This window comes from Athene cunicularia (genome assembly GCF_003259725.1).
Source record: "Athene cunicularia isolate RWA chromosome 1 unlocalized genomic scaffold, athCun1 chr1_part1, whole genome shotgun sequence".
In the NCBI taxonomy this organism is placed as follows: domain Eukaryota; kingdom Metazoa; phylum Chordata; class Aves; order Strigiformes; family Strigidae; genus Athene; species Athene cunicularia.
The window spans coordinates 120,992,750-121,016,440 of record NW_020799091.1 but is presented as its reverse complement, the minus strand read 5'-3'; the positions used below and the strand labels follow the sequence as shown (position 1 = coordinate 121,016,440).

At 43.1% G+C, this 23,691-nt stretch overlaps 1 protein-coding gene across 1 annotated transcript; it reads left to right on the top strand.

Annotated features, from left to right (window-relative positions):
- Positions 1-213: 213 nt before the first annotated feature.
- CCDC80 (coiled-coil domain containing 80) lies at positions 214-22,232 on the top strand. The gene is made up of 8 exons (XM_026866894.1): positions 214-682; positions 1,029-2,929; positions 6,815-6,971; positions 11,787-11,923; positions 12,555-12,703; positions 15,916-16,019; positions 18,417-18,497; positions 21,206-22,232. The coding sequence occupies exons 2-8, from the start codon at positions 1,037-1,039 to the stop codon at positions 21,550-21,552; spliced, it is 2,868 nt and encodes a 955-aa protein (XP_026722695.1). The 5' UTR covers positions 214-682; positions 1,029-1,036; the 3' UTR covers positions 21,553-22,232.
- The last annotated feature ends 1,459 nt before the right edge of the window (positions 22,233-23,691 follow it).

Below are 23,691 nucleotides of genomic sequence, written 5' to 3'. Positions count from 1 at the left end.
CTGGGGTTACCCTGACATTTCTGGGATTGTTGCCAGCCAAGAAAGGAAAGAGAAGAAAAGACAAGTCTTTTACAGTTTGCTTTTGTCGAAGTGTGGAGAAAGGGGAAAGGGAAGTGTCTGTTTTGGGGATTTTTTGTTTGTGGGGGGTTTTGTTTTTTTTTTTTTTGTTTTGTTTCGGTTTTTGTGGTGGGTTGGTTTTTTTTTTGTTTTTTTTTTTGTTTTTTCCAGCATCACATTCCTGTGTTTTTCTTCAGCCTGGAAACTATATTAATGCTGGTGCTTTCCTCTCTGGAAACAAAGGAGCTAAACGAGACTGAGGAAACAAGGAGTGGGAAGGAGGCTTGGGAAGTTTAAAAGAGAGGGACTCAGAGCAGCAGGGAGTTCCCTTTTCTTAAATGAAATCCCTGCCTGTGTGGGTAACGAGCACAGCAAAAAGCCAGACCTGCAGGTAAATGGAGAAGCAGAGATCCCAAAGGAAATTCCCGCTAACCTCATCCCACTTGTCAAGAAGGTGAAGAAGAAAGAAAGTTAAAAGGTACACGGCGAGACGGACAGGCTCTGGGACCTGTTGGGCTGCATAAAGATAAATCACTGGGAAGCAGCAAAGCTGTATGGCATTGGTCTCCTTTTATAGGAAAAAGACGTGAAACCTTGTCTCTGGAAGGGGAACTTCCCTGAAAGTGTAAGTCTCGAGTCTAATTCTTGGCTTTCTCCTCTATGTCCCAGACCTTTTCTCTGTGCGTGCTTGCATGTGTGTATGTGGGAGCGTGAGAGACAGAGAGAGAAGGATGCAGATCAGATCACGGTGTCCTTTTGGATCGACAGTCATGTTACAGATGGATTATCTCATTTTTGCATAAAATGATCCATGTTGTGCTTTGTGGCAAAGCCACCAGGGCAGGACTGCTTGTAATCGGTGCTTTTAAATCACAAAAACCAGCCAGCCTGTGCTTTGCTTTCTTCATCACTTGCACAAGATATCATAACACTGTCTAACCTTTTCTCTTTTTCTTCCTCCCCTCGAGCAGATTGCACAATGAACTGGAGGCCAGCTCTCAGCTTAGCCCTGCTGTGGGCAGCGTGGCTGGTGTGTGGCTCGGAGAAGATGGAGAGGCTGGCGGAGAGAGGAAGCCATGGAGTTAGGAAAGTGCCCCTGGCTTACAGGGCTCCAAGCAGTCTCCTGAGAAGGTCTGGAGCATCCCCGAGGAGTTCGAGTCCAAATCCCCAACACCCCGTCACCAAGAGGAATTCTTCAGGACCTCTGAAGGCACCTGCCAATCTCCTGCAAGGGGAAGCGCGTTCCCAGGCCAGGAGCACGGGGACCAGGCCGAGACGGATACAGAGACTCACAGCTGCAGCCAAATACTCCAAGTCCAAGATGATTAAGGATGAAGGGATATCCTCTGCTTCACAGTCACGAGTGGTACGTTTCCCTTCAGGGTCAAGTTCCCCCAATGTCCTGGCCAGCTTTGCTGGGAAAAATCGGGTGTGGGTCATTTCTGCCCCCCATGCCTCTGAGGGCTACTACCGACTCATGATGAGCCTGCTGAAAAATGATGTTTACTGTGAACTGGCTGATAGGCACATCCAGCAGATTGTGTTGTTCCATGAAGAAGGGGAAGAAGGGGGAAAAGTCAGAAGGATAACCAACGAAGGAAAAATCCTGGAGCAGCCACTAGATCCTGCCCTCATCCCAAAGCTCATGAGCTTTCTGAAACTGGAGAAGGGGAAATTTGGCATGGTGCTGTTGAAGAAAACTCTGCAGGTGGAGGAAAGGTACCCTTATCCGGTCAGGCTAGAGGCCATGTACGAAGTCATTGATCAGAGCCCCATCAGAAAAATTGAGAAAATGAGGCAGAAGGGCTTCATCCAGACTTGCAAAGCAGCTGGGGTGGAGGGACAAGTGGTTGAGGAAGGCAATAATGGGGGCAGCACCCAAGCTACCCCTGGCACTGGACATGTCCAGGTGTCAGCGAGGAAGGAGGAGCCAAGGAAGAGCAATAATCAGCCAACAAGGACCAAAACAGTGAGGAAACCAATGACAACCACAGTGGCCACTCCTCTACCTACAGTAAGGACCACTGGGCTCCCTCCCACCACCACCACTACCCGTGCCACTACCCGTGCAATGACAACACCAAGCCGGTCCACAACAACTACACCCCTCCCCACCACGCAGAGGACCTGGACCACAAAGTCACATTCCACCACAGAGTTCCACAGGCTGCCAGCAGCCCCCGATGCCACCACGCCACGAGTCACAGCCTCTGAGGATTTCCACTCTCCTGGGTGGAAGGCAAACCGCAGGGACCGGCAGCGCGGCCACACGGAGAAACACCTAGTGGCCACACGGAAGCCAAGCAAAGCTGCCCGCTATGACAGTTTCACAGGAGTCCCAACAGCTCCCTCCGTGCACTACACAAAGGCAAATGTGGGTAGATTTAAAGATAACCGAACAGACAGAAAGGATTATAACCACAGGGACCTGAATGTCACACCAGGGCAACACAAGCCAACCAAAACTAAACCACCAAAAAAGAAGGCCCAGGAAAAGATACTGAGCAATGAATATGAAGATAAATATGATCCAAGCAAGCCTGCTAGTTCCCATTTAGAGGAAGAGTTTGCAGCAGGAAATATTCCCCCGAAGAAAGGAAAAGAATCAAAGAAGCACGAGCGAATGGATAAACCTGAGAAGAAGAAGAAGAAGGACAGAGCTGACAAGCTGCAGAAGAGTGAGAAGCAGTCCAAGAAGGACAAAGCTGAGAAAAAGAGCAAGCAGGACAAAGACCGTAGCAAAAAGAACAAGAAGGGGAGTAGGACTGAGAATGAGGATTTCCCCAAGCCCAACAAGAAGCCCTTCCTACAGCCTCCCAGGAAATCGGTGACTGACCTCCTGGAATATTTTGAAGGCAAAAGGCGACTCATTGTAAGTAACTCGTTCATCTGAATCTTATTACCTAAATGAAGTCATATCTCCCTCCTAGTAGGAATATGCAGAACAGAAAGTTTATCATGGTTTTGTATGAATCGGTTTTGGTGCTTTTGTTTAAGAAGTAAAATTTCTAGACCCAAACAATCCTTTTCCAGCAGGGAAGGTTTCACAGCCTCATGCTGGAAATCTTACAGGCAGTATCAACATCAGTCAGGCAGGAATTAGGCTAAAACATCTTCCAAGTCACTGCCATAGCCATCAGATTCTTGTGATTCCAGTGGGTATGCAGGTGTCAGGAGTCTATAGTTATGACAGATAAAACGAGGTTCCTGTGTGGATTGCACCCATTCACCATATTGGGGTACTTGCCAGCGTTACCACGTTTCAAGGGTCAGCGTGTCCAGGCAGCTGGCACACCTGCTTTACATCGGTGCTGGTGTCCTCAAACGGGAAGTGAGCCAGGTGGCTTGGCAGTCTGAGTGCATGTCTGACTGAGGATGTGCACAGAGGCGTATGGTCAGATGCCCTGAGGTAGGACTGCTTTTTGCTATTCCTTCTGATGGGAATTTGGCATCCAAGTCTCCTAGACATCTTCAGAGATCCCGTGGAAAATTTATTCTGCTTTGGTTTTTTTCTCCTGCTGTTTTTATTAAACTGTAACACTATGGTTAAGTTTTCAAGTCTGGGAAACTCAGCATGGTCTGAAGTTACTTGTCCCAGGGTTTAATAATGTTGTATGTTTTTCCAACTACTTATCTAAAAAAACACTTCACCTGGGACAGGAAGCAGTTTTAGCTGTAGTAAAAATGTTTTTTCTGGCAGATGGCACGTACCCTGAAAGGTACACTTCGAAAAACAGTTCTTTAAAAATATTATTGTAGTAGCTGGTTTCTTGCAATTATTCCACTGCAAGCTGGCCTGTTTCACAGTTACTGTCCGACAGTCAGTGTCACAAACATAGCTTTGACTTTCATCCTCCATATTCCAATGCAGATAGCTAAGATGCCAAGCTAAGATTTCAACCATTGGAATTTAATTAATCATTCTGCTGATGATTCACAGACCTGAGCAGAAGGCAACTTTCTTCCCCCCCTCCCCATCCTTCCAGCAGTAGGGGCTGTGCAGAGCTAGCAGACTTGCATTCCCCAACATGTTGGAAGTGGAGTAAAGCCATATATTTGAAAACTTTGAACTTGATTGAATTTTGCAAATGATGCCTGTTAGTTATTCGTTAAATAATGCTTAGCTCAGAGAGATAAACCTCACAGAATTTGAGATCTTTGGAATTTGGTCATGTATCTCAACATTTTGGCTTCCAAGAATATTTGTAACATCAGGACAAATAAAAACAAATTTTTAAAAAGAGCCAAAAGCAGAGCTCACAGATGTTAGGCTGCTGATTCATTATTACACCAACAGAGTCCTGGCACCTTAAAGGATGGTCTGAAATTTGAACCTTCTGATACTAGGCCACCTCTCAGCTGGAGCTCCCAGAAAAGAGTTGCACAATCTCAAGTTGTCTGTCCAAAACTCACTAAAGACAAATGATTATGCCACGCTGCACTTCTCCAGGGTCTACTACCATCCTCAGCCTGCTTGCTCTGAGGTTTCTTGGAGAATAGGTTTGATTTGGTCATCAGTAAAAGCAGAGGCTGAACTCTACTGTCCCTTTGCCACACGTGGCACATGTGGAAAATGAAGAATTTCTCAAGCTTATTTGGATACACACACATGCATACTTGCATCCCTTCCTTTCAAACTGTCCAGTTCCCTTAGGGTCAGTACTTCCAGCTAGATGAACTCTGCCATTCATGAGTCTTCAAATTACCTCTCTAGAGAATTAGCCCCTGCTGCTGCAGAAGTGCCTCTACCTGAGTTATTCCTCATTGCTTTGCTATGCTTCTGTATTTCAGATGCTCTAACAGACTGGCTCCCAAGGACATTGTTTCAGTCCTCTCCCAAAAGTCTTTTTGAGATTTTTAAGCCTGACACATCCTTAAGGATCTCAGATTGCGGATTTTAGTGTGAGTTTCAAACATCCAGAATTTCGAGGGCTATTCTGGGTTAAGTTCAGTTAATGACAAATATAGGAGCCAGCTGTAGAAACTTTTTAAAAAAAATGTATGCTTTGAGTCTTGCAGCCCCATCTCTCTATAGTGTGGTTTTTATTGCAGTCTTACTACTGTTGAGAAATCTTGGCTTAGTGAGCTGGGGTTTTTTGATTATTTCTCTGGGGTGAAGAAATGCCAACTCACAGTTTATATGTGACACTCCATTTATACCCACATGCACATATATGCACACATGTGCATGCAATACAGATGGATACAGTGTGTATATACTGCCTGGGTTAAACCAGTCCTGGCACAAAGCTTTGATTTGAAGTTTGCTTTGCCTCTGAAACGTTCCCTGCTTTGTTCTACAAGGTTTGATGACGTAGATCAAATTCACACTTGACTCTGTGATCCTGCTTATGGCCTCCAAAACTAGGAAGACAATACAAACCAGTGGTCAGGGTCTGATCTCAGTCCTCAAATCCTTTTCAAGATCCATTATTCATCTGAAGCATTTCTATGCAATTTAAAAGCAGCGTGTTACATTTTACGGCCCAGAAATCAAATCCTCTGTGTGTCTGACTCATTCACCTTCATGTCCCAGTGCTGTAGTCACGTCACAGTGGCCCTTGCATAAATGAGAATCAGATCTTACAAGCCCAGAAATGCCTCTTACATTTCAGTACATTGATGAACTGGGTTTATAAGGAGTGTATCATAAAAATTAGCCTCCAGGCGTTATAAACTTAAGAAACCAGCTAGAAGATGGCTGCACCTGTTACAGACCAAAGCCTAAGTTTGCAGTTGAAGGATTCTGGTGATTATTTATGACCTTAAACCATAAAATTTAGATCCAGATTCCAAGTCCCTTTGCATCTGAGGGACCAGTGACAGGTTCTTGATTGCTGTTCCCCAATGCCAGTTAGAACGATTGCATTTCTAGAGCTGCAGCATTCCTCTCCACCTTCTGCTGGAAACTGCTGCCCTGAACCACTGCATGTTGCTACGCACACACCTTCCCTGCAATATTTGCATCTCAGTCACCGACGAAGGATCTAAGTTGCATGCTTTAAACTTTTAAAAAATTAAATCTTTGCAACTGTTAGGAGGCTTTGAAATGCGTACCATAATGTAGATTGTTATACTTTTGTTGTGATTGTTGCTCCTCCTGCTCGTCCCCCATGGCTGTGCCTTCTCAGCAAATATAAGACATCAAAATAGATTAGAACAAACAAAAGCTAAAGCAGCAGTTTTCAGATGAGGTCACAGTGGCCTTAGCAAGGCTTCAGGGTCTTTGTATACGGCCATCAGTCAGATAAGTGTTCATGTAGCTCTAGCTGTGCTCAGCCCTTGACAGTAAAAACAGCCCCTGGGAGCCCTGCCTGGACCATGGGATGAGGCCAGAGCGGCTGCCCTGTGCCCAGTGCTCCCACTGCGAGGGAGTAGGGGGAATCCTAGGTTCATGGCACCGCTGAAGGCTGTGAGGGACACCTGGTGGGACTGGCAGGGCAAGGGAAAATAGGAGAACTCCTGTGACATTTCCTCTACCAGCACTGTGGAGAGGCTGGTGTCCCTGGCTGGCTGTGCTTCCTAAGGTCTTCCTGTAGCTAAAACCTTCCTAAGGTTTTCCTGGCACCTTTGGGCCAGGCCTGGGCCTAAATGTACACTCAAAACACGAAAGATTAAAATAAGCCTATAGAGCTGTCAACAGCAGCGTGGAAAAGAAAGCACAGTTTGCAGACAGTGACTAGTTCTCCTTCAGTAAAATACTCACCTGCTTCATTCCTTGTACTAAACAAGCTCTTTTGTCTCTGCCACCACCCAGCTGATCACAACCCCCAAGGCGGACAACACCATGTATATACAGCAGCGAGATGAATATCTGGAGAGCTTCTGCAAGATGGCCACGAGGAAGATCTCAGTCATTACAATTTTTGGCACCATGAACAACAGCAGCATGAAAATTGACCACTTCCAGCTAGGTTCTTTTTTTTAAAAAATAATTTCTTTCCATCTCGTGGGCACAATACAGACAGCAAAGGGAGAGATCTCCCCAGATTGGGTCCAGCAAGATCATTTGTTGTGGTGCAGTTGCATTTTCAAACCCATTCCTCCTCCCTCCATGCTAACTTTTGTATTTACATAAAAGTGTCTGGTATTTTCCATGTTTAGGCTTCCAGTGCTGTAACTTGAGCACCTTCAACTTTCTTTGTGGGAATTCTTAAAGCCAGTAAAACAGTGAAACAGTGAAAAGGCAGGAAAATGTGATGAGGGCATGGGACAGAAAGAGGAAATTAGATTCAGCTCTAGCAATAACTTGAATACCAACCTCGCTCCCTAAGTGAACAGCTGCCCTAACACAATGCCCCCCTCCCCCCTCCTTGGTTTTTGCATGACAGCAGCCATGGGTAGCTAGATACTGGTTAGCATGATTTAAACACTTAAAGAAACTGGCTATTGTCATAAAGGAGAGGAGATCGGGGGCAGGAAATGCTGGAGGGAACTGTTTGAGATTACATTCAAAACTTGGCCCAAGTTAACACTATTTTGAAGTCCAACATCATTATCTCTCCACTCTGCCATATAAAATTTTCTCATGCCTTTACACTCCTCACGGACCTCAAGGTCATGGAAAAAGATTAATTTTTCAGGGGCATGCACTGTCTAAACCCAGGACAGAGAGAAGTGTGCTAGTTATATCACTTGCTGTAAGTTCCTTTCCTTCCCAGGATCAGCTTCCCTAGGCTCAAGGGCTGATTTTGGTGTGTTCACAAAGTGAGTATTCTCATCCAGGCATGTTTTCCCCTCTGTACTGGTAAACAGATATTAATTTAGAAGATTTCAACCATAGCCTCTAGGTATGGACAATCTTACAAATTTGCAAGGCATACCTGATATTAGAAGGTTTACCATTTGAAGCCCTATCACCTCTCTTTAACCATAAAGCAAGATATCCATCAGTGTGACTGCTTCTTGGTGGCTATTGTAAAGAGGCTCATCTCCTTGAAGCCAGAGGTTTTGGAGGCACTATAAATCAGGCTACACAGGACTTGCAAAGTAGCTCATTCAGCCATATTTAGCACCATCTTCTTTACATGCAGAGTTCCCATATAGATGAGTGATGCTGGGCATCCACCTTTCTTAGGCATCTGTGAAACAACTGGTGTTCAAGTCCTGGGGAAGCACCCACCAAAGGCAGTGAGAACCTTTCCCTTCAAAACAGTAGGGTTTGGACAAAGACTTCAGGTCCTAGTCCTAAACACTTAAGCTTAGGTGTCTCTGAATCATGTAAATAATCTCATTTTGCTGTCTACGTCTAAAGGTTAAAATCCCCCTGAATGTCTCACTGGACGAAGGCAAATAAATAATATAAAAGCTACTAGTTTTGCTTGTAGTTCCACCACATCTTTCCTCTGGAAGTTTATCTGCTTTTACAAGATCTTGGGAAGAGATGTGTGACGGAACAGAAAGTGCAGGACCGCACCAGCTCAGGGTATTTCAGGTCTGGCATACAACAGGTCAGAAGATCAGAGAGTTATGTCTGGCTTCCAGCTGGGCCACTGCTACTCTCAAGGGGAAAACACATAGCAGGGGACCAGCCTCGTGCCCCCGAATGACAGTGAGCCACAAATCCTGCCAGATTGTGGCAGTCCATTTGTGCAACCCTTTTGACAAATCTGGAGCAGTACAGGATTTTCCACATCAGGCCAAGGTTACTCAAGGTCATTTTGTGTGTACCTAGACCCATCTGCCTGCCAGTGGACTGTTTAGGATTATATTTAGCTCCAGTCTGGCTAATAAACAGACATTCACTCTGACATAGACCATACTCTTTCAGCCTGTTCCAACCTTAATCTTCACCCAAACTTTCCCCAAACCACACAAGTGTATGTAACAGCTGAATTCTCACAGGAGGAATTAACTTTTCAAAGAAAATCAGGAGACTTAGAAGGGTGTAACTTAAACCTTACATAAAGTTCAACTTACATTTCTGCCCAAAACACCAAATCCTGAGCTTTTAAAAAAAGTTTAAATCATACAAACGTCTTTGTATTTTACCTCCCCTTCTTCTCTAACCTTCCTGCTTGCACAGCCTCTTCCTTGCTCACTCTCTGTCAGTACCAGAGGCAGCAAAAGCTCCTAAGAAACATTGTGCTCACAGTATTTACGCTGTGGTGAGAAGCCTTAGTGCCCAGCATGATGAGGTCTACTTGTAGTGCTGCATCTTGAGACTGAAATACAAAAGAAATGTCCACAGAATTTTTCACTTGAAATTTCAAACACGTTTAGAAGTAGAGAATGAAAGAGAGCTCATTAATAGTATTTGGCTAAGATCATGCTGAAACCAAAGAGGGTTTCCCAGTTTCCCACTGGAATGACACAAAAGATGTGTCACTGCAGAGGTCTTCTCTTCACCCCGAGTTAGCCGTGTGGTCTCTTCTCCCCAGCTCATGGCAACAGGGATTTAGTCAACTAAACACCATCCCCAGGCTACCTACCCTACAACAAACTGCTGACCTTCTTTGCAAGCTCATTTGAATTATTTCTAAAGAGTAACTCATCTTCCCAGCCTGTCTAGCTGCTAGAGATGTATGGAGAAAAGTTTCCACACTCTTTCAGTGACCTTTCAAGCAAGAGCAATGTGGGTGAGGACTCTGCAGGCAGCAGCAGACACTCTCAACCCCTGTTGTTCTTCATGTTGATCCCACATGTCCTTGATGAGGTGGAGGTCAGGGACAAGTAGTGATTTGGAAATAGGTGACTGGATTAATTTTTTTTTTTCCTCCCTATAAATCCCTTCCAGTTTTGAAAGGCAAGCCAGCCCTTTGTGGCATTATTTTTTTTTTCCCACAAAATGTTTTTCTGTATCACTCATTTAATTTTCTTCTTTACATTGTAAGTTTTGAAAGAAAATCTCCTACCAGTGAAACTCTAAAGCTCTATCTTCATGTTGATATCTAGATTCTTTAAAGCAGAAGAGTACCATGGGTCAGTTGGTCTAAGGTACTGCACCATACAGCTGTTTTCCATCACATTTCCCACTAACATCTTTTGCATTATTCTACCTCCATATAGGCCAATGAGATAGTCTTTGCTTTTGCAGGGAATTGTTTGCAGACATAAGCATGTTTCAATGGTCATGCTTGCCATTAGTAACATGGAAATCTCACTTACGAAACACTGATGCATGATTTACAGATGTTTTACGAAGTGAATAACCAATTAACACATCCGGCAACCCATCCCATGAGGAATTTATTACCTCGCATATAATTAGTCACAAAACTTTCCACTGAGATACATATAACCATGTAAAACCATATAAATTAGGCCTATAGTTTGATTAGTATAACCAAATTTTAACATTTGCTGGTTTGGTGGTTTGGTTTTTGGTTGGTTTTTTTTTCTGTAAGAAGCAGGTCCAAGGTGTAAAACCTATAGGTCAGATTCTGATTCAGACATTTTCCCGAAGTTTTAATTCAGAAGTTTTGTTCAGTCTATTACACAGATTGGACCTATTACAAAACTTGGATCAGATCGGTAGGCTATGGATGTTTAGAAAATTATTTTAAAAGCCTTATTGTGAATGATATATAATGAATCAAATCTTTTCTGTCTCTTTGCACTCAACTTGGATCCACTAATATCATCTCTATTTGCTGGTGAATAAGGGTGGAGCAGAGGTTGTACCTCTGGATTCCAGCTCTTGATCAGCTGTCATCTCTCTGCTTGATGTCAGGCAGGTCACTTAAGCCGTGGCTGGGATTTCTAAGGGATGATATGAATATTCATAGCGGTGTCACAGGGCATAAGCAAGTAATGTTTGCTGAGAGCATTTTGGTGCCCAGGTGGCATTTCACTTTGTATGTGATTTAGCCCATCTTTAGCTTTCCAGGCCCACAGCTGCTTATGGAGGCGTGTTCCAGCTGTGCTGGGTGCTACAGCTGAGGCTGAGCTCATAACACAGAGGTTTGGCCCTAATACATCCTCCACAGGCTTGGCTTGTACGTGCGTCAAATCTCTGTCTTCAGAGGTCTTTTTCTCCTCAAAAGTTTCTGAATGTCTTCCTGGGATAGATAGAGCAGTGAGTAGGTACGAATCATTCTCAAAATTAAGTTTTTCCCTGTCAGGGTGTTAGAATGGGAAAGGAACACCAGCAAGCAGACAGTGCCACAGCAGAGTATATATAGAAAGCTGAAGAGCTATGACTGCAGTATTCAAAACACATTAAACCGTTTTGGTCTCTTATAGTCACTAAACTACCCATGAAATTTTTTAAGACTAACAAGGTTAACTCTAGTGTCCTGGACAACCTCAAGCTATTCTAGCTATATTTTACTGACCCAAATGCTCTATGCTGTTTCATTTGGATATGGTGCCTTCCAGCTCCTGTCCTAAATTGTTGAACTGCTTCTATTTTCTGTTCCAGAAGTGGCTGCATTTCAGGAGCTGGTGAAATGATTAGTACATAATATACATGTATAAGCATATTGAAAAAAATCTAAGATATCTTTCCAAGAAAGAGCAGGCAACCAAGATTTTTCAAAAGCAAGTAAAAATGTTGAATGCTGAAGTTCATGTGCCCTAGAATAGATTGATTTTCAAAAAATACTAGGGTTGAACACTGGACAGTTAAAAGCTATAGTGCCACACTGATGCTTTTTTAATAACTTGCCTATACAGCAGGAAGAGGGCTTCTGGGAAATTAATTTCCCCTTTTCTTTCAAGGTGAAATTAAAGGCAGAGTGCTGTGTGACTCCATGACTACTTTTATTTCTCCTTTGTCTCACATTAAGATAATGAAAAGCCCATGAAAGTGATAGAGGATGAAGATCTTGTGGACCAGCAGCTCATCAGTGAGTTGAGGAAAGAGTATGGGATGACCTACAATGACTTCTTCATGGTGCTGACAGACACTGACATGAAGGTCAAGGTGAGGGTTTCGACTCTTTGAAAGAAAAGGCATTGGAAAAATATGAAAACTTTGAAAAATTTTAGGAAATTACACTACAGTTTTAGTGATGCACGTTAGAGACTTGGGCAGGTCATTGCTGGAGGACATGAAAAAGGTCAGTAAGATAAATTTTCAGGAATTCAGTAGCTATCTTCATTTTCTGCAGTTAGAGGATTTGGGGAACTGTGAGTTTCTGCTGGGATGGTGAGCTAACACCATAGGACCAGGACACACACACCCCTCCCCAGCAGGGGTTTTAATGTAGCACCTGGCGTTCTAAAACACAGTTTGGTGACTCGGCGGGATGACAGCACATTGCATATGGACAATGGTCTGGTTGAATGGCCTTACAAAAGAACAGGATGACAGTTTGTTGCCTGCAATGGCCTGGCCTTATCACACTGGGAAAATATTGAAAATATGCCACTTCCAAAGAGCAGTCTGACTGCAAAAACAAGAATATTGTCCATGGTTTCTAATCTCTTTTAGGCCATGTTACCTGTGTGTAAATAGGAATACCCGAAGCTTTATACATCCTATGGTGCTGTGATACATGCAAAGACTGCTAATATGTGCATCCTTTTATCCGTCTGTTCTTTTTTCTTAATAGCAATACTATGAAGTACCCATAGCAATGAAGTCCGTGTTTGATTTGATTGACACCTTCCAGTCACGAATTAAAGACATGGAAAGACAGAAAAAAGAGGGCATTGTCTGCAAAGAAGATAAGAAGCAATCCCTTGAGAGCTTCTTATCCAGGTATTACCTTCTGTTCTTATCTGCTGCTAGCTCTAACAGTTATTGGAAAAACACCCATCCAACTATTTCTGTGGGTTTTTAAATATAGATTTCACAGTATTTACAGTGTTAAGGAAATGTAGAGATATAACCACAGCTGAATGCAGTCTTGTACAGAGCACTGGAAGTCAGGATGCGTGTTGTGTTTCCTGACTGACTGCACATTCTTTGGACACTAACTTTCTGTACCTCAGTTCCCCCATCACGACACAGAGTTAATTACACTGATTTGCATTAGAAGAGCAAATAAGGATTAATTCACAGATGTTAGCTCAGTGTTTTGAACGTATGAAGCACAGTGTTTATGTGTTTCAATCATCAACCATCACAATATCATTAATCCCATTCTAATCCCTTCTATGTAGCTCAAACCAGTAATTAATTTTCTGTATCTTCCTTCTTATTCCGCTTGAGATAACAGTTAGTCTTTGCCAGTATTAGTCATGCATATTATTAAGGCTCTTGCAGATGTCTCTTGCAAAGTGTTTGGGAGTCCTCCTGCAGAAAGACAGTTGTGTTTATGCAATCTCTATATGCCCTGTTACTGCTCTGCCTGCAAGACCTAAATTCCATGCAATAAACATGCCTGGACTCTGGGAATTCAGATCTACTGAAGAGCTGTGCAGCTATAGCCCTCTCTGTTACAGGATAATTTACATGGACTTAGAGCTATGTCATCACTCTAGGCTTTACCTGTTACTACTGCATCCCTCTCCTCTACAGTCAGAGTCCACAGGAATACACTGTTAATGCCAGATGGATGTAAAAATAACTGAGGCAGCATGATGGATTATGGCTTGAGTAGGGAAGAAGGAACAGGTAAATGAATAGGTTGTTGGTTCATAAACATTTTGAAACTCAATGGCCACTTCAACAGAAAGAGAACCTTTAACACGATCCACCCCACCCAGCTCACCACCTCCTGTTTAGGTCTCAGTGATTCATCCTCAAGACCACCAAGAAGAACCACAGTTTGGAAAGAGCTGACCAACACAAGAAAGAGCTTGTATGCTGGAAAGCGACAGGCCCCAGATCCTTCTTCACTTGGAAACAGCCCTAGAAATAAACACCCATTAGGAAAACAGGCAAAGGGCAGAAGGTTGCATCTATAAACAGAACTGTGGCTGCACAGAATGCATGTGTTGTCTGTGAGGCCAGCATCAGGCTTTAAATATTGGGTGGAATTTTTAAATATTGGGTGGACTTCACTAGCCACGTTAACTGGTCAGATTGCCAGCAAGATTCATTCCAGCTTTGTCCAAGATTATCTCCCTAGCTGAACAAGAGTCCTGGCATCATCTCCCTGGTGTTGCTCATTGGGGAGGTCAGCTACAATAATGCAAATATTGTTCTTAACAGGCCTGGCTGCCGTGAAAAGAGACTGTGAGAGCCAGAGCTGGCTTGAGTAATGCTTAAAAGCCACAGGCATCAGGAGGAGGTCCTTGAGTTTGGGGGCAGGGGAGTCCCCCAAGGCACTAACTGTGCTGCTCATATGAGAATGGAATGAAAAATAGGTAGAAGAGGAAGAATGGATGCACACAGGGAAGGGTCTGGCAGATTTCTCAGGACAGATGTATTAGCCTGTGGTTTCTGTTATCAGAAATAAGGCATAGATCTGTATATTAGTGTTGGTGAACTAACAGCTGTGAAGGACCAACTGACTTAATTTCTCAGCGAGATGTAGCCCCAGACAAGCACACCATGTATAGGATTGCCTGGGGCAGGGGATGAGTTGCTTTCAACCCTTTTCAGCTCTGTGCATCTCCAAAGGAGACACTCAAAAGACCAAAAAGGAATTAAGAGCATCTTGAAGAATCTTACAGATAAGATTCCATCCTCATTTACACCATACACAAATTATGATCCAATGTTTACAGTCTTGGTCACTGTTTATAGGTAGCCAGGTGCTTTTTCTCCACAAAATATCACAAAGATTTTTTTTTCCCCATTTTCAGAATAACATGAATTTTTCCCCCTTTCCTTCACATCACACATGTGATTCTTAATGCTTTTCATTTCTATTTACATAACGGTATACACATGCCCGTATCTCTGTTCCTCCTGGGCAAGATTAAAATTGGGGAGCTTTGCTTTGAAGGATTTACTTTTTTAATTATAAAAATACACGCAGTATCAGTCAACAAGACAATGACATCAGGATTCCCTGCTCTTTCAGCAACTTCTTCTGTGAATCTGAGCAACTGCCACCACATTTTCTGCTTCTCTCAAGTGGAACAGAATTGACCCATTGCATTAGCCTTTATTTTGAGATCTTCACATGGTGATGCAGAAAGGCAAGCTATTATTTTAAAAGAGTAACATCTGCATCCATTTAAAAGATCATTTCCTGGTATAAAAATATCCCTGCAGCTTTGCAAATTCCTATAAATCTGATTTATTTAGGTTTAGTGGAGAAGTACCTTTATTCAAAAAAGGGGTTGTTTGGGGAGTATTAAAAACCCCTACAGTCAGAATTTTTAAAGGTTTCAAGTGTCCTTGTGCCATTGCCTTTCCTTGAGAGGATGATGGAAGGTGCTCTTTGTAAAAAAGTTTGGTTCGATGGGGCATCCCATATTAAAGAAATATCCAAGATTTATCTTACTGCCCCATGCATACTTTATATAGCCACAGGCTCACAAAACCACGTACTTACAAGCTCAGGTTTAAAGCCGTGTTAAAGGTGTTTTGAGCAAGTGTGGTACAGAAGAAAAAGAGGTCAGTGAATATTTACACAGAAATATGAGTTATGTCTGAAACGAAGATACACCCTAATTCTCAGACAGCCCTTGGACTGCAAAATAACCCTGCAGTTCCAGCAGTGGTGAATGACGTAAAAGCTAAATGTCTAGTGAGGAATTCTATGGGAATCTTTCTCTTGAATATACACTTCTCAGCACTGCTGAAGGGGACTTTGAGCAAAAAGCCTAAGCTTTGCAGTGTTTGTTTGGTGAAGCAGTGAAACTGCAGATGTTTCTTTGAGAGAGTTCTGGAGTTGTAAAATTCAAAACAAGCTTTATCCTTTCCCAGTGACTGATAGACCTTGGAAGATGTCCCATCCAGCTGTTACTTAGAAGTTGTGAGAGGTATGACTTAGCCTACAGCAAACAAAAATGCTGAGAGGACTCGAGTCACGTGTCCTGACTGTGCCCTGTTGCACTCTCTTCACTCTCCAGGTTCCGATGGAGAAGGCGGCTGGTGGTGATCTCTGCCCCCAGTGATGAGGACTGGGCTTACTCCCAGCAGCTTGCTGCTCTCAGTGGACAAGCCTGCAATTTTGGTGAGTCAAAAGAAATTACACTCTTGCTCCCCAAACCCACATCCTTCCTGGTGATGTGATGGATTCCTTTGCTCAAGTCTGAACCTAGACAGGCTGAGTCATCTGACAACTGAAAAGTTTGCCATAGCTACTCCAAATCCAAATGGAAAAGATTGTGCTAAGCAGGTAGTACAGCACACCCTGACAGCTAAGACAGCTAAACAGTGTTCCCTGGAATGATGTGTGTGAGGCAGAAAAGATTAGCACTCCAAAGCTTCTCTTTGGGCTTGTACTTTGGGTGATTGTAGTATTTTCTTTTTTTTTCCACTGCACAAAGTTGCAGAGAGCTGGGGATGAGTCTCTTTAATGAAGTAACAAGTGATAGGACACGAGGGAATGGCCTCAAGCTGTGCCAGGGCAGGGTCAGACTGGCTCTTAGGAAGTATTTCTTTGCAGAAGGGGCTGTTGGGCATTGGAATGGGCTGCCCAGGGCAGGGGGGGAGTCCCCATCCCTGGAGGGGTTGAAGAGTTGTGTTGACCCAGTGCTGAGGGATCTGGTGGAGTTGGGAACGGTCAGGGTGAGGTTCATGGTTGGGCTGGGGGACCTTCAAGGGCTTTTCCAACCCAGATGATTCTGTGATTCTGTGACATAAGTACAATGCTTTGGGAAGGGCAGATCCTCTAATACCAAGCTCAGAACCGGGCTAGGTATCAGAGATACAAAGACATCAGCTTTTTTTCCTTTTCCTTCCTGCTTCATTGCCCAAACCTGTAAAAACATCAACAGAAGCCACTCTAATACAATAAGGACCTCCCAGCCCAAAGACTTAAGATCCAACTACATAGTCAGTGGAGAGAGATGGGCACCTCCAGGAGGCAATTAAAGATAAGACCCAAAACTATTCTGTCTCTCCATTATGAAGCCCAGAGAGACTCAGTCCTTAACTTAGGTTGCTGGCAACACAAATACGATACAGGGCCTAGATTTGACTGCTACAACAGAATGAAACAGGTCCCATTCAAAACCCATTTCAATACATTTCAATGACGCCTAAAGGGAGATGTGCACAGTATCACTGTTTGTTCCTAATCACCTGGCTTTCCTTCAGAGCATCAGAATCATCTCATTCAGTAACTATCAAAGTATACTGTGACATGGACCACTGTAAAATGCTTTCTGAAGAATGGAAGGTAACCAAAACAGTTAATTCTCTCCACCCATTGTTAGGGACAGCTTGAAGGAGATCCAGTGAGTATCTTGAGGTGCTGGAGTGAGGGCAGAGGAGGGCAATGAAGCTGGGGAAGGGCCTGGGGAATAAATCCTGTGAGGAGCCATTGAAGGAGCTGGGGCTGTTCAGTGTGAGGAGGAGAAGGCTGAGGGGAGACCTCATCACTCTCCGCAGCTCCCTGAAAGGACATTGCAGAGAGGCTGGTGCTGGTCTCTTCTCACAGGTGATTAGTGACAGAACAAGAGGGAACGGCTTTAAACTGCAACAGGGGAGGGTCAGACTGGACATGAGGAGAAAATGTTTCCCAGAAAGAGTGGTCAGAGAGTGGAAAAGGCTGCCCAGGGAGAGGGTGGAGTCCCCATCCCTGGGTCTGTTTAAGGGTCGATTGGATGAGCTGTGGGAGTATGTGGGGTAGGGGAGAACTTTGTAGAGTCGGGCTGAGGGTTGGACTCGATGATCCCAAGGGGCTTTTCCAACCTGAATGACTGTGATTCTGTGATTCCTAAAGCATCCGTCCTCAATGAGTGTTTTAACTAAGTGATATGTTTCCAAGCATCATCCCTCCAAGATGTAAAAACAGTTACATCAAAGACTTTGTAGATTGTACAGACTCATGTTGCATGAGTGATTTCTACAGCCCCTATAGTCTTTCTTCAAAGCAGAGACAACTATTCAAGCCTCTGCCCAGAACAAATGAAGGCAGGCAATGCCAGTCATAAGCTATTGCCCACACTGATTTGGAGTTTAACTGTGACGGTTTATATTGTTTCTAAATACTTTGTGCTGCGTGTATGGTAAATAAGAGCTTTACTAGTGAACAGAACAGTGCAGAAGCATTCTGAATTTGCAGAATGGCCTCTGCAATTTACTGGTGTGTCTGATGCTTGTATCCCTACTCTGCAGAACCACACCAAATGCTGTTGGTGTTGCTGTCCCTGGGGCACTAGCAACAGCTTTTATGCAACTGATACCACATTTATGTGACACACTAGCTTATCCCCATGTTTGGGACAGGTGATGTGACTGGCAGAGACTCCATAGAAATCCATAACTCTTCCTCCTAGAGGGCTGGCTGAGACTGGCCCCTAATGCAGCATGCAGAGAAGACCTGGCTGATCGAACGGAAATCTGCCCAAGAATGAGCAGACAGATCTGGTCTGACCCAAAACCTCCTTCATTTCCCCCACAGGTTTGCGCCATATAACTGTCCTCAAATTGCTAGGACTTGGAGAAGATATTGGAGGTGTCTTAGAGTTGTATCCAATTAATGGTAAGTGACTGCTTCCAGTTTCTCCAGTATTACCCATGAAGGGTATTACCTACTCCTGAGTGTTGGTTTGCTGTAATTTCTTTATAGAGGGCTGGGTATGACTGTGTTTTTCTCTTCTCAATATGACACAAAAACAAACAAAAAGCTTTCCTGGTGTTCCTGTGCTAAACATTATAGAGCTTTTTCAGGACAGAAAAGCCCAAATGTCATCTGGAAGTCATCTTGCATCTCTACCTCTCACCGAAATGTCCAGTCCCAAGTACACTCCTCTGCCTGCCTTGCTGTCAGTGACAAAGGCACATCACTGTCTTTTACATGCTCAAGTTTTCAGGGCTAGCAGAACAGAGACTCAGCAGATTCTCTTACATGGGTCCCTCATTCTTCTTCACAGAATGGTTTGGGCTGGAAAGGACCTTTCAAAGATCAGCCTGCCGTGGGCAGGGACATCTTCCACTTGATCATGTTGCTCAAAGCCCTGCCCAACTCCACCTTGAATACTTCCAGTGATGGTGCATCTACAGCTCTGCACAACCTGCTCCCATGTCACACCATCCTCACCCTAAAAAACCCCTCTTCCTTACATCTAATCTAAATCTACCCTCTTTCAGTTTAACCCCATTACCCCTTGTCCTGTCTCTATGGGCTCTGGTAAAATCTTTCTCCATCTTTCTTTTAAGCCTGCTTTATGTAGTCCATTTCAGGGAGCTGTTCTTAGGAGATCTCACTGTCAGGGTACATTTCAAATGTTACAGGTTCCTCTACTACCTAATCCCAACAACTGCCTCTGTCAAGGAAGGAACAAAGACAGGAAGGAGCTTATTTATCCCATCGCTGTTCTAACTGCTCTGTAGATGAAAGCACCCTAATCCTTCTACCACATATAAACAATTTAAGTCCATGCCTAAGAAAGACTAAGAACAAAGGAAGCAGATGTCGTACTTCTTCCATCAACACTCTTGCAGCCTCTGCTCGCTTTTCACTGAAGGATTTAATGACCTTGGTTATAGTTCTTATTTGTTACGATTGGTATCTTTCCAATTTACTTGTCTCATCTCCCTCTGAATGAATGTTAACTTCTAGCAAGTGTCCTCCTGTGAGAACCTCTACAGATCTGCAAAGCACCTTTTATTATTTGTCCTGATCATGGTCCCTGTAGCTTTGTTTGATACCCCTTATGTCTTTTGTGGGGAAAAAGGTAAACATTTAATCCTTATCCATCCCTGTGGTGACATTCACAATCCTGTAGGCTTTCCCCCTACCAATTTATTTTACAGCCTTCAGTCTTTACTTGGCCATTTCTTATACAGTTTATTGCAAAACTATGATCAACCTTGTTGCCTTTCTGACTTTTTTCCCCAGTTCTACCATATTTTTTTGAGGTGAAAGAACCAGAATTTCATGCAATGTTAAAGATGCACAAACAATAGGCTTCCATGGTGGCATACTAACACTCTGTTTTGTCTTTTACTATTTTCCTCATGGTTTACAATATCTGTTTTGGCTTTTGACCATTAGTGAGCACTGAATTAGCCTTTCATGAAACTTCCACAGCCCTAAGATCTCACTGCCAAGTGGTAGTGGTCAGACTTCATCATTTCTTATGTGGAGTCAGCAAAATTTTCACCATGTGCATCATTTTACTTCAACCTGAATAGAAGTTCTTCCGTCATTTTATTAACCAGTCACACAGTCTTACAAGGGTCTTCTGCAGTGCTTCACAATCATGCCCTGCCCTTACTACTCTGAGTATTTCCACCCCCTCATTATGCTTCCTCACCTCCATGCTTATACCTTATGTGCATCATTTACAAATACATCGAATAGCATCAGTCCCAGCAGAACTGTGGAACTTCACTGGTGACCTCCCTCCACTCTAAGAGCTGATAATTCACTCCCACCTTGTTTCTGCCTTCCAACCAAGCTATCAAAGTCCCTTTTGAAGCCTTCTGGAAATCCACATAGCCTGTATCAGCCACACCACCCTCAGCCACCTCCTCGTTGACCTCCTTCAAAGGACCTCAACAAGTTTGTAAGGCAGGATGCCATGTTGTAAGAGTCCTATTGCCAACCTAACTATATATATGTGTGTGTATAGTAATATATATATATATATATATATATATATAGGTGTCCACTGATTCTAGATTTTTTGACTCATTTATCCAGCACAGACTTCACACTTACAAGCCTAGAGTTCACCAGATTTGCCCTAGAACATATATTTTAAAGTGGACACATCAACCACATTCCATATCTTGACAGTTCAAGAGTGAAGCCCTATACTTCCATTAATGAGCCCAAAAATTCTCCCTGCAATTCTTCACACTATCACACTTCAATTCTTGTGATTTCTTTCACTGTGACTGTTTTTCACATATGCCTTCTACATTATGTGAACTGGTGACCTAAGCTGCACAGAAGCCAAAGAAGTGCATGTGTGTTGGTGACAAAAAAGGGGTGCCACACTCTAGTAGCTTCAGCCTAGAGAATAAAGTTTACTAAACCTAACAAAACTGTTAAAAATACATCTTTAGTTCACAGCGGAGCAGTTTAATTTTGGAACCAGGAAATCCTGAACTTGTAAATAACAAGAATCTCACATTGCCAGTTATTGGGCAGTATCCTATCTCATGTTCCTAACTCACCTACAAACCATCATCATTGACTAAACAAAGTATCAACACTGGTTTTATGTGATCACTTTCTAGGAAGCTCTACTGTAGACCGAGAAGATATCCCAGCTAATTTGGTGAAAGACATTCGAAATTATTTCCAAATTAGCCCAGAATATTTCTCCATGCTTCTAGTTGGGAAAGATGGAAACGTCAAATCCTGGTACCCATCTCCAATGTGGTCGATGGCCATTGTGTATGATCTGATTGATTCCATGCAGCTTCGGCGACAGGAAATGACAATTCAGCAATCGCTCGGCATGCAGTGTCCAGATGATGAGTATGGTGGGTATGGTTACCATAGCTATCACCAGGGATACCAGGAAGGTTACCAAGATGACTACCGTCACCACGGAAGTTACCACCATGGATATCCATACTGACAAAAGCAACTTAGCCTCTGACTGCCCCGTGTCTGTCTTCTAATAGCTATCCAAGCAATAGGTGGCCTGTCTGGCAGAAAGTCTTCCCAGGCCACCTAGATATCCATGCCTTGTCCTTCCACTGTTCAATCAAGGGACTTTGGTCATTTGCCTTCTCAAAAACGCAGAAGCCTTTACAGTGAAGCAATTCAAACCAGTAGTACTGAAGCTTTAAACAATAAAGACTCCTTTATATTTTTAAACCTTTATAAACAAAGGGCATCAGCAGGTGCTGTTTGTATTAAAACCAAACAAAAAAATCCCACAGCCCCAGTTCATGGACACTACTGTAGGGCAGGACACGAATTGTCCAACAAAGATCGCCATGCTCTTTTTAGTATTTTTTTCTAAGGAAGAAAAATTATTTATTGGAAAGTGAGATTGCATTGTGCTCATGAAGAGAAACAAAGAATCACACGTCAGGACTTGACCAGAAAAGGAAAATTTAAGTAAAAAGCATGGGGCAGGCTCTTTAATAACAACAATAATAATAATAAAATCCTTTTGAAGTACCTTGTCTAAAAAGACAGCATCCCTTCCACAGTGCATTAACGCTGTAATTAGCTGACTTTATCAATAAAAGTAAGAATTTATGGCTACGGCAGGATTTGTTCCAATACAATACAATGTAAAGTTCTTAACTACAAAGCTTGCTCTATGGCCATTTATTCTTTTAATTGGGGTCCCTGTTCTCTTAGGTCCTGCCTACCTGACAGTTAAATCCAAGTTAATGAGAGCTAAGAGGAAACACCAACCATAGTTAGCAGTTTGAAAGAGAGAAATATGAAAAGCATTATTTTCATCAGAAAAAAAGGAAAACAATTCTCCCGTATATTTTAAATTAGCTGTAACTAGCTCTCTATAGTAATGTTTTCAATTACACTATTACTCTAAATTTCAAATTTCCTTCTACCTCTTTTTCTCATACCTTCCCTCATAAAAAAAAAAAAAATAAATCCGGACTAAATGTTTATAAAAATATTTGGGAATAATTTGATCTGCTACTAAACTATTTCTGCCACACTTTCTGAAATGGTTTTCTTCTTCCTTCTCACTGGTGGCTTTGGGCATTGGATCTGTTGCACCACCCTACTCCTGTTGAAATCAGTGGCAAGAACTGCACCCATAGCCATGCTTTCACCACCGTTTTGGTTTCTAAACATTAAAGAGCCAGCAGAAAGATTCAGGAATATTCTCAAGGTATCATGCAAGCCTTCATAGTGGCACAGTGGTTGCTTCTCATGTTGAAGGCATGCCTGATCAGTCATATTTCTTTTTATAATCCATTCTATGGATGTGCATACCATATATAGATGCATGCAACAGGGCACTCTTCATAGGTTTTGCTATCACAGCAGTAGCACAGGAAGAGGGAGAAGCTACAGCTCTAAGCTAGCCAGAGCATGCCCTACAGTTGGAGATTTAGCAGTTTTCTGATCCTTTCTTGGTTTGGCCCAGAACTAGGTAAAGCAACAAGTTTACTCCAAACCAGATGCTTTCTTTAGAGACTTAGTCATGAAAGGTTAGGTCTTGCTTGCCCTTCTGAATGTCAGAAAGGCAGACAGATGTGGAGAGGTCACAGGGCCTGCCCAGTTCTTCCTCAGCTTTACAAATGTGGTCACCCTCTGGGGTAGGCGCCTTCTGTGCCAGCACAGGGTACAGCTCCTGACTCACCTCCCTCGGGTGACTGGAGCTAAATGGGGGAAGGCAGGCATTGTACACAACCATTTTGACAGGACTGCTGCCTGGAGATAGTTTCCCAGCTCTCATTAACTACAGCACTTCCACAGCTGAAAGCAGTGGACAGAGAAATTAGAAAAAACAGAGGAGCTATAAAAAAGAATCACAGAACTTAAAGGTTTCTAGAAGAAAATAGGAGGTTCCATAGCTCAGTTTTAGCAAACAAATGCTTACTGCACCAGGGTATTAAGGTCAGCTGCCTAACTTTCTTTGCCTAAAGCAAAAGCAGAGGAAAGTATACCACATGTCTAACAGCCACCTCCTGTAGACAAAGAGAAAAACCTTTGGGGTGTTTTCTTTCAGGTGTTCATTTCAACTTTTCTGTAATCTTGTTTTTCATGTAAAGTCTTTAAATGAAAG